The sequence below is a fragment of the Chlorocebus sabaeus genome, chromosome 20 (genome assembly GCF_047675955.1).
Source record: "Chlorocebus sabaeus isolate Y175 chromosome 20, mChlSab1.0.hap1, whole genome shotgun sequence".
NCBI classification, from domain to species: Eukaryota; Metazoa; Chordata; class Mammalia; order Primates; family Cercopithecidae; genus Chlorocebus; species Chlorocebus sabaeus.
In genome coordinates, this window is record NC_132923.1 from 58302436 (window position 1) to 58318206 (window position 15771).

Here is a 15771-nt window from a genome sequence, read left to right on the forward strand (position 1 = left end):
AACTAATTTGCCTCACTATTACGAGGAAAATTACAAAATTTTTATTCAAAACATGACTTTGATAATAAGATAGATTGCGATCAAGATAAAAAACACTCTATATTAAAATTGATAAATTGAACCCAAGTCTAAATAAAATGTAAAGATGATAATTGTACATAAAGCTAATACTAATTATACGTAAAGAGCAATAGGATAAGATAAAGGATCCAAAAATATCCAAGCACATGTTAGAATGTTATATATATTAAATGTAGGAATTTAAAACAGTTCGCAGGAAGATCATTCAATAAATAATTTGAGGACAACTGACTAACCATTCAATAGAAAATTCAGATCATTAACTTGTAAATCAAACCAAAATAAGTCATAAATGTATTAAAACATAAATACAAATGATGAATGGGGAAAATCGCTAGAAGAAGAAAAGAGAGAAATGCTGATATCATCTCAGCCTGAGAAAAGCATTTTTTAAACATGAAACAAAGTAGTAACCACAAAAGAAATTATTAATTCACTACTGTTGTAAACTCAAATACTGAATTAAAAGGCAAACAATAAACCTGAAAAAGCAACTGCTTTTATAACAATTTATATTGTAAGTATTTTTATATATCAGAATTATCTGTTCTTTGCTATCCAAAGAGTTCTTGAACATCATTTAGAAAAATACAAATACCTGTACATTCGTAAAAGGGATAATGCCCAACAACTGTAATAAAAAATGTTTACTCTATTAATCAAAGAATTAAAATAATGTATTTTCCCCATTAGCTAGGTAAAAGGATAGATGTACCCAGAATACTAACAGTAGTTATCTCTGGATAGTGGGATTTGGAAGATTTTTTTTTTTAAATGTGTAGTTTGCTATAATTTTTTACAATGAAATTTTATAGCTAAAGAAAAAATTATATTTTTTCAAATAGCTTGGGGAATATAATACATGATATTTAATATTCCTCAATAAAGGAGAAGATGTCTGTGAAAATAAAAGAAGGTCTCATCTTTCCAACAGAGTTCCTGAAACATGAGAGTGCCTCTCTTCACCCTCACACCACTAGCTTTCTGCTGCCGTAATTGCCTTGTTTTTACCCTTGCATTCTGTTTCTCCTTCACTCATGTGACTTTTATTTTTCCTTCTATTTTCTGGTCCACAGCCACGGTCATAAATGCAAGAAGCAAAATAAAGGGTGACATAATAACAATAACAACAAATATTGCTGCCACTGCTGCTACAACAATGTTCTTGCTGTGTATTTAGTACTTACTGATTCACCTTTGTGATCAGAGGTTCCTTCAGTATTACTAAGACATTACCTCCCTGACCTGCTCCAAAGCAGCGCCAGAAAAATACAAATAGCTATGTTTACCCCATAGTAAAAGTGGAAAAAGTAGGCAGAGGATGCATGTGGAGTTTGGAGAAGAGAATGCAAGGTCACAGACAAAATGAAGGAGACAGAAAGCATGAGTCTTAGAATTTGTCTCAGGAATATTTTCCCAGGTCATGTCTCGGTCTCTATCCTTTACCCTCCACCTGGAGAGACACCCACCCATTTCCTCAGCAAAGTCTGCTGAAAGAGTAAATCAATGAGTAAATTATTCATGAGTAAATGAAAGTATAAATGAACTTTTTGGTTTTCTTCCTATTACTCATGTTCACAGCAATATAATGATTTAATTGTTTTTCTTTATTTCTAAAACTTCCTTGAATTCTTAGAAAGTGTTAGGAGCTTTTGTAATGCTTCATTTCACCCAAAATTTATTTCTCTTCTACATCCTGAGTCACTTTCCTTATCAAAAGATAGTATAAAATACTAATTTGAATTATTAAATTTGTATTATCTAACTTAATTTTTCTACTACTCATATTTTATTACTTGAAAAATTTTTCTTTTAATATTAACTTATTATAACCTGCTGTATTCTAATCCTGGCCCAAATACTAAAGAGTTTCTCTTCTCATTTTCACACTTCTGTATCTCTGGGAATTATATGCATTATTTTCTCATTGGTTCTTACAGTTTACATTAACTGACTTTCAATTACATTTATTTCCAGTAATTTTTCTTTGTAAATGATAGCCCAGAGAAATTTTTTCCTTTTCATAAGTTGTCACAAATAATCCCAACCACAAACATTCATAATAAAATACTTGCTATTCTGTTGTAACAAAAGACAGAATCGTTATATTTCAATTTCCTGCATATCTCTTCTCTTTTTATCTTATAAGTACAATTGTTTAAGGCCATAGACATTATGAACAGTTAAATTACAGAGATTGTTATTCTAGAATCTAGAACAGTGCCTGATACATGTTAGATGCCCAATAAATATTTGTCAGATAAATAAACAAATAATAACTTACGGATCATCAAATTAGAAGTGACAAATCCCTTTTATAAGCCGCATTATTCATTTAATAAATAATTTTAAAGTGCCTTTGATCATCTCATTGACAAAATGATTAGCAGGCAAAATTGTTATTTAATAGTAACAGAAACAACAATGAGAATAGTATAATAACTGAAGCATATGGTACTTGTCATATGTTAAACACTATTTTAAGTGCTTTACATACATTAATTTATTTAATTCTCACAACCACCCTATAAAGTGGGTACTATTACTACTTATTTCACTTTATTTTACTTATTTTACTTTGCTTTATTACTACTTAATTATGAGGAAACAGGTGGCTACAGTCACATGGTCAGGAAGTGAAAGAAACAGGACTTGAACCCAGATTCTTAAACCACTACACTATATTGCTTCTTCAAAGGCCAATATCTTACATCTTTTGCTTCAACTAAATTATAAGTTCCTTGAGGAAAGATCTGTATCCTTTACTCCCTGGTACCACTCACAACTCTGATCTAATAATTAATATCTTACAAATTATTAGAATATTTAGGAGGTTAGCAGGCAACATCTTTACTTCTGATGAGATAGTGAAATAAGGACCGATAATTTGAAACTTGGAGTGGAAACATTCAAGTTTTCTGAAGCTATGAGCTTCTTCCTCTCTTCCTTTCTACTGCAACCAATCTTTCTTAATGGAAGAGAAAATGGAAAACATCTGAACTAACACAGATGATTATTTTTCATTGAGATGGTGGGCAGCATTAATACCAATAAACTTTTTGAGTATTTATGGATTTTCTTGTACATTTACTATGCGCCAATCACTCTGTGATGAGATTTTAGGGAAGTCAAGTTATTTAATCTGACAGTACATCTGAGTATACTATGATTTTAATCACAGATATGCACAATTGTCTTAGAGTAACTCTAAGGTCATAGCTAAGGAGTGGTGAGGCTGAGATTCATGTTCCCCACCTGTACTCTGAATAACTATGCTGTTCTCAAAGGAAGCCTTGATTTGGGACTATGCACAAAAACCTAAAATAATTCATTTTACGTAATCCAATTGTCTCTGTCTCCTTCACCATCACACCACGGCCACACTCCATTTCAGCATTCCACAGTCTGAATTTCATTTGGGATACAATAGCTGAGGTGGAGTGAGAAAAAACACCTCCCTGCCTATGTAAAACCACAACTATATTCACTCTTCTATGGCATTAGCTGTATTACACCCAGAAAAGAGGACACACAGGAGACAGGTTTACACAAGCTCTGATACAAGTACCACAAGACAAATTTATCCTATGGGATGAAGTCCTCTCTGAGTACAGATAAATGATACTGATGTATCAGGTAAAATTGGGGTGGCTATACATGCCTTCCAAAACAAATGGAATGCATTTTATATACTTCCTATAAAGATAAGTCTTAAGCAAATAAAGCTAAAACTGGCAACCCAAATTGCTTTGGGACACATCAACATCTTGAATTGTTCTTCAAATGTTTTGGAGTTTAATAAAAAGTCCAAAACCCTTTAAGCCAGAAGATTTTTATATCCATGAGGGTATAAATTTAATACACATGTTTCTGATTCATTTACACTTAAGTCATTCAAGTAATATTTTGTAAGTGTCGTCTCGATGTCTATGATATCTTTGGGCATTTTTATAAGTTTTTCTTCTTAAAAAAAAAAAAAGGTCATGTTTTTCCAAGAGTAAATAAATTTAAAATAACAAAGTATTCCAGGTCACCGTGCTCATCCAAAGCAACAAATTCTTGTGTAGATTCTCATCCTGGCAATGTCTTTTAAAACTGGACTGACATTTGCCAATTTTACACTATACGCTTTTATGGTGGGAGATAGTTTTATACTTAAATGAGCTCAATTCCATATACATAGCCTATACATAGCTCATATATTTATCAAATAATGCTGTAAATCAATGTGTAATGCACTTTATATGCAGATAGTACATGAACAAATAGATTTCTGAAAGGTTGTCCTAAGGTAGACTGTGGAGGCAATAGACTTCGGGGCAGAGATCTGCATGCAGGAAGCTTCCCAGGGAGGGAGTGAAGTGGGGAAGGAAGCAGGATTGGGCAGGAGAGGAGCTGCAATGCAGTTGCAAGGAAACTCCTCAACAGATGCCTCAGCAAGTCCTGAAACATGAATGGACCTTCAGAAATATCCCAACAAGGCAGGGGAACAAGTTCCCTGTATCCCCACATCCACCAGTCACTGCACATAGACTGACCCCAAGAGACAGGGACACAATCTTGGACAAGGCAGCTACTTTCAGCTAAAGGAAATTTCCTTGAGAAAAGGAAGATCGGGGAGGAGTACCACGGTGTCCGCTAAAAAGGTCTGTCAGAATTTTTGGAGAATTAATCCGCTGTGAATATAAAACCTACCTAATCTTTTAGTCTGATAACAGTACAAATTAAGGCACATACATTCACTTAATCAGCTGGTAAAGATATGATGTAAGCAAGCCCGTTTCAGACAAATTTCCACATTTACCATAGAGCTTTCATTTTATGACAAGGAACATGCAATATCTGGAGGTCTTTACTCAAAGTAAGTTCTCCTCTTGTCCCCTGACATGATTCTCTCAGAGATAAAATACTAATAAAAAAATACATTATGAAAAAAATATGTGGCTATAGAGAAAATAACAGTGTTAAAGACTCGGGGGTGAAATTAATCCAAATTTCTACTACCTAATATTTTCCTTTGCCTTTGATACTTCCCATTCAATACTGGATTCATTATCTTATTCATTCAACAAACATTGATTAATGGCTCATTATATTAGAAATTAAAACATAAACTAATAAAGTAGAGTAAAGCCACCCAGCACCATTTGGAATAACAGAGAAAACACATAAACAAATCATTGTAATATCATAAAATAAAATACCAAGCCTAGCATATCCATGAAATTCCTCTAGAAGCTGACAAAATTCCTAAATTCTCATTCTGGACTCAAACTTCAGAAAGTCCAAGATTCTCCAGGACACTACTTCCAACTTACATTCTTAGGGAACTCCTGAACACAGAATTTCTCCCTCTCAGACCTCTCCAGCTCAAATCACAATTCAAAGTACTAGAAGTATTCCCAGGGTCTATCAACCAGGTCCTGACCTGCTCAGCAGAGCTAATCCAAAGTGGAAATGAGTGTAGTCAACAACTGGGCCCTCCTTTACGTAGGATTCATTTAACAGACCCTTACTGACCCCAACTACATGCCAGGCACTTGTCTAGGAGCTGAACACAGAACAATCAGCAAGGCCCTTGCCTCAGGAGCTTGCGTGCTGGGGGCAAAAGCCCAGCAACAACCAGATAAACAGAAAAATGTGTATTATGTTATCACATCCTGCTAGGTCCTATGAGGGAGATAAAGCAGAGGAAAGGAAAAGAGGAAAAGAGAAAAGGAACTTTTTAAGATAGCCTGGCTAGAGGAGGGAATATTTGAGAAAACAGAGAAGAAAGAGGGAGAGAGTCACATGGATGTCAAGAGGAGAGTGTTCCAGGCAGGAGAACACCAAGGCTCAGGGACAGGAACATGCTCCCTGATCTCCCAGAACAGCTCCTCTGCTAGCTATGGTTGGTCATTCACCCCATGGCACTTACTTCATGCTTTCCCCAGTGTGAGAAAGCCATCTGAATTCCAATGATTAAAGTACATTAACGTATCTCTAAAATACACCTTTTCTGCTAGATACGAATTTTGAGTCGTTTAGGTCTAAGTTACAAACTTCACAGGAGTAGAACCCAGGTGTCATCAGTCCTGTATCCGGACAACTTCACTGCTGCTTCCACGTTCCAAACAGAGGGACCCTCCCTCTTCACGAAGAAAACTAGCTAAAACGATTTATGAAAATATTGCCTCTGAAATCAGCAGAAATCCAAGGCTAAACCTGACAGACCTACATTCCAAGATCTAATATAAGACTATAGAACAGTCCATTTTGTTTGTTTGTTTGCTTGCTTGCTTGTTTTTAGAGTCAGGGGATACCTGTACAGGTTTGTTGCATGTGTATATTGGACGATACTGAGGTTTAGGCTTCTAATATCACCCAAGTAGTGAACACAGTATCTGATAGCTATGCCACCCACTAGAATCTCTCTTATTTGATCCAATGGCAATTGGTTAATTTTTTTAATTTGGGAAGTAATTTAACATTTATGTGTGTATGTGTATATATATACACATACACACACAGGTATGTATGTACACATCTACACTTTTATGTATGTACCTAAATACATAAACAATATACACACTACATATATACATGTACACATTTATATTGTACATGTGCAATTTTCCACATTATCTCTTCACATAAAACATATAAACGTACATCCACTCACCATCCTTTGGGTATTGAGGCAAGTGCTCAAGATACATACATAGATTTCCATTACACCATTCTTAAATATGATGATGGGGGTCAGCCTTTCAAAGAAAATAATCTTCACTAATAGTCAAAATGTGCTATGATGTCATGTTACTCCATCATTTGTCATTAGCCCTTTAAGACCTGGTCATTATGAAGTCAATACCTTTAGTAATTTCAGGCAAAGTTCAATTAGCCACCCTGTTCTTTGATCTATATCTGACAAACACCTTAGTGACCAAACAATGTTTAACTATGTTGACTAGAAATATTAGCATAAGAGTATCTTAGGAAAATCAAGCTCCAACTCTACATTTGCAAGAGAACACATTTCTTGGGTAAACTCACCTACATAAGAAATCACTTTGCTCTTCATGTACTTTATATTTCTCTTTCCCATTCAAAATTATTCTGTATCCCTGAAGAGAAGGTAAAACAAACATATGGCCTTCCAGTAAAAGACAGCTGAAGTTTAATAGAGTCCCAGGTCTACCGTTGGTGATTAGGGAACAGATTAAAATTACCATTTGGTTTCAGAGTCTGCTTGGTTGTTAACCTACAAAACTCAGAATCCATATACTGGTCAATCATTTCCAATCTTTTGACATTCATACTACTTAAGTTACAGTCAACCAGTCAACAAGTATTTGTTGCTCTGCCAAATAGGTGAACTACACATAGCACTAATAATTAATTCCTTTTAGGGTTGCATATTCTAGAAGTGGAGCATTACAAAGAATCATTACCCATATAAAAGTAGAAACAAAACAATATTGAGAAAATGTTTCTCAAAAGTGCTGGTAAATCTCTTTTTTCCCCTTCACAATAGAGACATCAGGAGAAAGTGTTCAAGATTTATTTATTAAGGAAAAGTGATTCATCTAGGAAGAACACGAGATAATTTTATAATTGCTGTTTCACTTTCAAAGATGTTTAGAATTAACTTGTTGCTAAATGGAACTGTAAGATAATAAGCATCGGTTGTAGTTTCCTGTATTTTTTGGTTAGCATTATAATTAAATGAATGTGAATGAATTAACTGTGTTTAAAACTACAAAACCCAGATATTGTGAAAATTTAAGTAAATAACAAGTTATGTTTTAAACAAATGTTATGTTTGTACTACATTTCTACATTTCAGTTACTAGGAGGAGGAAAGCACATTTTCCCCTTTTGGAAAAATAAAACACATTATAATGCCACAGGGGATTTTTAGGGTAAGGAAACTATTCTGCATGATACTGTAATGGTGGACACATGTCATTCTAGATTTTCAAAACCCATAGAATGTACAACACAAAGAGATAGCCCTAATGTAAACTACAGACTTTAGTTAATAATAATACAGCAGTGTTGACTCGTCGATTGTAACGAATATGCCACACCAAAGCAAGATGTTAATAATAAAGGTGATGGGTGGGAGGAGGGGAAGGGAGTATTTGTAAATTCTCTCTACTTTCTACTCATTTTTCTGTAGACCCAAAACTACTCAAAAAAGTAAAATAGAGTCTATTAACATGAGAGAGAATTCAAACATTACGATCATTTTACCTTTGTATTGATTAAAACTCAACAAATTCATAAAGTATCACCTTTGACACAAACTTAAATATAAATTTCAATTTATAAATTTCAATGATTTTAGAAATTATGCCACTATTGATAAGTACTGATGCAGTAGTTCCTGTCAAGCACAAACACCATCATCACCTTACTCCTTTCCTCCTTTTAGTGTATGTACCTCTACCTTTGTTCCAGCTTGAAACTTGAAAATGACTGTGAACACTGATCAAAGAGTGTGTGCAGATTTTCATTCAAATACAAATCCAACAATTCACACTTAATCAGAGAGAAAAGGCACATGGTATGAAATAGGGCATTGACCTGGAGGCTGTCACTATTACAATGCATCTGTAGGAATCCAGAAGCTTGGTTTCAGAGGTATTTTTAAAAATCAGAAGCTTTTAAAATACAAGGTGGACAGGAAAATGATGGCTCAGTAATTAATATCTATTAAAATCCTCCTAGATGTGTGAGAGAGAAAAAGAGAAAATTTTCAACTGAAGTATTAGTACTGGATGTTATTTTGAGATTCTCAAGCCCGTATTTTTATAAGATTATTTATACCTGTCTGAGGACCTTAACTTAATCCCCAAGGCACTTGTGTCCAGAACACCAAAGTTCTGATGAAATCTTTTAGTCAGAAATTTTCATGAAGACTCAAATCCCCACAAAAGAAGCCAGGAAGCCAAGAATCCTTAAAATAACTCAAAATATCAGCCCATTAAGTAATACCTGTGGTGTATCTACTACCCATCTAACACAGAAATAATTTTCATGCCAAAAGTATTTATACATTGTGACATAGATATATCAGTAATTCATAGTTAAAGAGAAGGTAGACCTCAGAAAATGTTCTGTAAAAATGAAACTTTATTTCCACTAGGAAATATGTTCAAAATATGAATTACATTGTAATATTTATTCCAAACCAAACCAAAAATCCAGGAATGGAGAAATTAGGGGAAAACATACATTCAAAACATCCATGCCAAGAGTCTGAAATGTTGCTTCCTTCCATAGTCTTGCAGGAGTAAGTCTATGACTCCTATTCCTCAAAGTCGAAATCCAGTAACTAAACAGAATTTTTAAGTTGCCTCAGAATAAACAAAAGACAAAATACAAGTGATTACCTCAGTTGTCCAGATTATGTCTCTCATTTATTAATGCTTCACTATTTCACTGTTCTGAGGTATTCTCCAGAGACACAACCTTCATTGTAAAAGTTTATTTAAACATTTTTAGCCACTTCTTTTCTCACTTTCTTTGTGTTTCTTTCACCACCCCCAAATTCATTTCAACTCATTCAGACTCATTTTTTAGTTTTAAAAGCTACTTTACTTCAAAGCTTAACTACAGAAAACTAAAAAAGCATTATACTCAGGAAATTTATTTAGTCAAGTGACATGCTTTAACCTCCTCAAAAATAAACAATGAAGTGGTTCCAGTGTTGTTAGAAATGGTTTCTGTTATTCAATTCACACAACTATACTCTAATCACACATCAGATTCTTACTGGGTTCACCCAAGTAATTGTCAATTGACAATAAACAGGTCTCCAAAGGTTGACTTGCCATTGATAGACGCACTCTCCCATTGGGTGAGCTCTTATGACCTGGCCAACTCAGGAACAACACGAAAAATATTTAAATGACTTAACAATTCAAGAAGCCAAATTCAGGTTGTGAGGCAATAATATGAATAGAAATTTTTAAAATATTAGAAAAGTAGAACTCCCTTTGTAAAATAAACTCAACTCTGTCATAGAATCTGTCTGCAGTAGCAGCTATCACAAACTTTTATGTGTATCAAAATCATCTGGATCAATAATTAAAACTGCACTAGTGGGCTGGGCACAGTGGCTCACGGCTGTAATCCCAGCACTTTGGGAGGCTGAGGCAGGTGGATCACGAGGTCAGGCGTTTGAGAGTAGCCTGACCAACATGGTGAAACCCCATCTCTACTAAAAATACAAAAGTTAGCCGGGTGTGGTGGCACACGCCTGTAATCCCAGCTACTCAGGAGGCTGAGGCAGAAGAATTGCTTGAACCCGGGAGGCAGACATTGCAGTGAGCCAAAATCACATCACTGCACTCCAGTCTGGGTGACACAGCAAGACTCTGTCTCAAAAAAGGAAAAAAAAAAAAAATTGCACTAGCAACAATTCTTGGGAAATCAGCCTGTTTGGAGCCTTGGAAAACTGCATTAGTAACAAGCACCTTCATTCTACCGGGTAAGATACAACCACTACCTTTGTCTTACCTCTACCTTTGCCTCACTTCCACCCCACCTGTATTGCTATCTCTGGATGCCCTCCCACTTCCCCATTGTTAGAGACGAGGGAAAAAAGAAAATCTTTGCCTCACTTGCTCACTACAGAGGGTTTTGTTTTTGTTTTCTTTCATGGCATGTTGTCACTTCTTATATTATAAAGCAAAATGTTAGAAAGAGTTAAGGTCTTACTTATCTATGATAAATATGATTTTTATCTTCTATCTGGAAAATGGCATGATTTATGTTTATTTCTAATAGCTTCACTTTAGCTTTCATTTCCAAATTAAACTATCAAGCTATCACATATAGATGCTGGTTAAATTAAAATGTTAAATGAATGAAACAATAAGGGAGGAATCTCTGGCCTTCCTGCCAAACGTACCACTCCCTGGACTAATGGCATTGTCGCTGTGTTAGTGAACTGCTGATTTCTTCACTTGAACTATCCATGCAGTACACCTGAACTATCCAGCTATCTCAATTCAGCACCACCCTTTGCAGTTCTGGTCATTACATGCTTAGGAGAACCCAGTAGCTAATATGCCCTGTTTACAAGTTAAAAGTCCATGTAACTTTCTATCAAGACTTACTGCAATCTGTTCAAATGTTGTTTTATAGTTGGTCATTTTGTTCACATTTTAGAAATAATCATATTCAGTATATTAAAAATAAGTAACTTCTGTTAGAACTACACTGCTTTGAAGCAGCTAACACTATGGTTAGAATTGTTTAGCAACACATTTCTTTCACTTCAGGGCTTGTGGGAAAATAACCATATGTGTCATATCCCATGTAATTCTACGCCAGAGCTGAGTGCTGAAATAAATTTTGAGTAGGGGTCATTCTCAGCATTTAAAAGACCAAACTTCCAGACTAACTACTTTGAAAAAGATAACCTTGAATTGAATATGGATTAACACAAGAAAGCAGAAGTCAAAATTTCAGGCTCTTACCAGAAATGGACTCCAACAAATACAGGAGACACACATTATTGCCAGGAGCTGGATCACCATTTCCAAATGATGAGATCTGCCTTGTCTGTGCTGCTGACTTTTAAATTTAACTCTTAAAAGTGTAATTCCTGTGATTGCATTGCACAACAATGAAACACCAAGGGCTAAGAGCCCCAGAAAAGAAAACAGTAGAAGATAAAATCTATCTTCCCAGTCTTTGATGTCTTCTGTATTGTAGAAACACCAGGTCCTCGACGCCTGAATTTTATAGTCTCGATGTCCAAGGATGGGCAGCAAAGCTATAAAAACAGCAAACAAGCACACACCACTTAACATCATTTTCACATGTTTGGATGTAATTTTCGTAGAATGAAATATTGGTTTTGTGACTCCAATACACCGCTCAATGGCCATCACACTGCCTAGAAGAAGGGGGCACAGACCGGAAAACACCATGCAGATACCAAAAATGCTGCAAAGGACATTTGATTGGTCAAAGCGGATCCAGTCTTTATCAGAAGCATATACAAATACTGCTATGGCTCCATTGATGAGATGGCCAAAGAAGTCCGTGATTACCAGGCCACTAGCCAAAAGCAGAAACGATGCCTTGGACTTCTGTCTAAATCTCTGATATGCCTTCATGAGAATGGCAATGGCAAGGCTGTTTGACAAGATTCCCACTGTCATGAAGATTACTGAAAAAAATACGGAAAGCCGATTTTCCGTCTGGCAGGTTGTGTTTGAAAGAAGCCCAGCTGCAGGAGACACTGGCTGTTTGGAATTGTTCATGGACATTGTTGTGGAGATAAAAGTCAACCACTCAAGTCATCTCCCTCTCAAAACTGTGCAAGCTTGCAGTCCAGACATCTGTAGGTTAAAGAGAGAGGAATTATGAACAACGCATTACTGCTCATCTGACGTTTATGACTGACGTGCCCCAGCACCCTGTGGTGGGATAGGTTTTATCTGGCCTATCACAAGCAAGGTTGCATCATACTGAAAGCAGCTCATATCTGCCTGCGGTTCCACATTTCATTTTCAAGGTGAAGAAACTGTCGAAATTGAGACCCCTTGGTTAACTTCTGTGGCCCCTCTGCAAATGAGCACCTCCTCCTGTATGTCCCCCTTACACATCACTGACACCTTAAAATTTTCAGGTTTTACAAAATTGCTACCAAGATTAGATTTAAACCCAATAAGGTTTTTAAAATCATAAGTCTATTTAAAAAAAAAAAAAAAAAAAAAAAAACCTTTGTCCCCAAACTGCAGATTATTCCTCAGTTGAATGACCTCCTTGTCAGGCAGACATAACAATCTCCAAACTTTGGAAGGAGACTAGCAAGTTCATTGATGTTAAGTTGATTGATGTTAAGCAGATTTTCTGAATATGTTTCTAAGCCTAAATCAAATAACAGCAAGCCACACACACGTTGAACCCATGAAAAGCGGAGTGGTGAGTCTCTAGGAAGGTTTTCTGGTCTAGCTGCCCCTGTGCAGAAATTCTGATTCGCCATAGGGAAGGGGGCGGGCCACGCTCACTGTGCACCTCCGCCAAGATACTGTCCAATTACAGCTTCAAAGTAGCAACATCCAAGGCGAAGTATTTATTTGTCACTCTTTCCCCTAGGGGGCTGAAGCCTGAGTCACAGACACTGGATACACAAGGCCACAATCACTCTGCTCCGAGCTAATTCGATTGGCGTTTCCCGAGCAGCTAGCTTTCCCGGAGGCTGGGAATTCCGGAGCCAGCCTTTCCTGTGCCCAGCCGGAGTGGGACTGCCTAGGCTGCCCCCAGGACGGTCACCTCCTCCAGGTCTTACTCACAGTTCGACTTTCGCCCGTTACTACCCCCCGCCGCCCTTTGGCCTGGTCTCACAACATCCTCTCCAAACTGACAAACTCGCTGAAACTTTCTGCAATTGCTCAAACGCCAAAGGGCTGTTTTCTCCCTCATCCTGGCACGGGGCGTGAGGAGGTCCCCGGCTGAGAAACTCGAAGTGCCGCTCGCAGGGAACCCTGCAGCGGCAAGAAGCGGGATCTCTGCCGATTTCCCTCTTCGGAGACCCTTTCTACCCAGTCCCCACCCGAGCAGCTTAGAATGGGGACGGGTTAGCCCAGAGTACCCTTGTTTCTCCACGCGTCTCCCTAGCTTGGGGAATCTGGTCCAAAGTCAGTGTCAGGCGCAGCCGGCAGAAGCTGCGGCCGGGTGTCCCAGGGGGTGAGTTGGTTAAACCTGGGTCTGGATAGCATACGGAGGCCCATGCGTCGGGATCAGCCTCTGGAGGGGTGGTACCTTGTCATCCCAGGCCGCCAGCCGGGCTCTCTGCGGAGAAGACCGAGCCGCTCGGTGAGCCATGGCGCCCTGGGCCGCCGCCACCTCAAGTTCCACCAAGCCCAGCGCAGAGATCCTGCTCGGGCGCCGGCTGTGGTCCTGCCGCTCGTCCCCTCCTCGCACTCGTTCCCTTAGCGCGGAACCTGCCGGGCGCGCTCCGCTCCTGGGATCCCTCTGCACCTAGCTGCGCTGGCAGCCAGGGAGGGATGGGGCGCGCGAGTGACCTCCGCCTCTTCGTCTTCTCTCTCGCCTCCGCCCCCTTTTCCATGGGCACAGAGCAGAACTGGGAAAGAAGAGGGCACCGTGCTTGGATGCATCAGAGCTGCCCTTAGCCGCTGGACCAGCTAAAGAAAGTTTTGTTTTAAACTCATTTTTATCCCCAAGCCATCTCTGAGGATGCAAGACAGCAGTCTGGAGAGCCGAGGAAACCCTAAGATGGTGTGTTAGGCTGTCAGATGGTGGCTTGCAGACAATTCATTCCAAGTCCAGCTCGAAACGCATAAAGAAACCAGGTAGAAAGAGGTTGTGTGTTTGAGGGAGAATTTTGTGGCAAATATCTCCAGGGAGTTAAAAACAGGTATTCAAGCCCAGTAAATGAAAACACTCGCAGTCTTAGGGTTCACTGTCACACAGAGGACTGGGACTGTTTCCAGCTTTTTAAGGAATGTGAAAAGGAAAAGGGGTGAGATGCCTTCTTGATCAACACCGGCAGATAAGGGATTAGTAACATTTCAGTGATTTTAGAAGTCCACTGGAGAGAGAATTTCTAGTGATATGTATACTCCAAGAGATGTGCATCTAATAAATTTCGTGGAGATACATTTATGATGAAGTAATCTATTTTTTCATTAGGAATTATGATTTGAACCATTTTATTCTGTAATTGCTTTTATCTAATATTGCTTCGACACATATCCATTAGCTGTGTCTCATTTTTCTAGCTAAACACTTAAGTGAATCTATTACTGACTTTTGCTCTTTTTATTGTAGTAAAATGTTGCTACTACCTATGTGAAAAATCAGTACCACATGGAAATGAACCCTGTTTCTCCATTCTAAAATCAGAAGGAACCTCTAAATTCCTGGAAATTGGGAGGGATCAAAAAATGAAAAAGTGAGATAAAATAAATTAGCCATTAACTGTAGAAAAGAATGATTGCAGGTTTCCCCTGTGGTAGATATTGAAATTTTAAAAAATGATATGATCATAACTTGTAAACTAAACTGTTAATTATGGTGAGGGAATTAAACATTTTGGTTAGATAACCTGGTTACTAGAGAAATATTATACATGAATGGCCAGTATCCAAGGAACAATTATGTGACAAGCTATACTGAAAATATAACACAGAGTACTATTCTTTCCTTTTTTAAAATATGTAAGTGCATATATAATTTTTTTCTTTTTTAAAAAACATGTAATTTTTGCACCTATTGACCTGTCCTCTAAGTTCCCTGCCCCTGCCCCCCACCCACTAATAGGCCCTGGTGCATGTTGCTCAAACATGAAAAAAAGCTCATTATCATTGGTCATTAGAGAAATGCAAATCAAACCACAATGAGATACCACCTTATGCCAGTTAGAATGGCGATCATCAAAACATCAGGAAACAACAGATGCTGGAGAGGATGTGGAGAAATAGGAACGTTTTTATGCTGTTGGTGGGAGTGTAAATTAGTTCAACCATTGTGGAGGACAGCATGGTGATTTCTCAAGAATCTAGACCCAGAAATACCATTTGACCCAGCAATCCCATTACTGGGTATATATCCAAAGGATAATAAATCATTCTACTCTAAAGACACATGCACAAGTATGTTTATTGCAGCACTGTTCACAATAGCTAAGACTTGGAACCAACCCAGATGCCCATCAGTGAT

General features: G+C 37.7%; 1 protein-coding gene across 2 annotated transcripts in view; it reads right to left on the minus strand.

Moving 5' to 3' along the window:
* The window catches only part of PTGFR (prostaglandin F receptor), a 47403-nt gene extending 32900 nt beyond the window's left edge, over positions 1-14503 (minus strand). The window contains exons 1-2 of one of the 2 annotated variants that reach the window (XM_007978201.3): positions 13852-14503; positions 11556-12425 (exon numbers count right to left, since the gene is read on the minus strand). In XM_007978201.3, the coding sequence (XP_007976392.1) occupies positions 11556-12353 (798 nt within the window). In that variant the 5' untranslated portion in view covers positions 12354-12425; positions 13852-14503. The other variant, XM_073007191.1, reaches the window with a different exon arrangement.
* Between the last annotated feature and the right edge of the window lie 1268 nt (positions 14504-15771).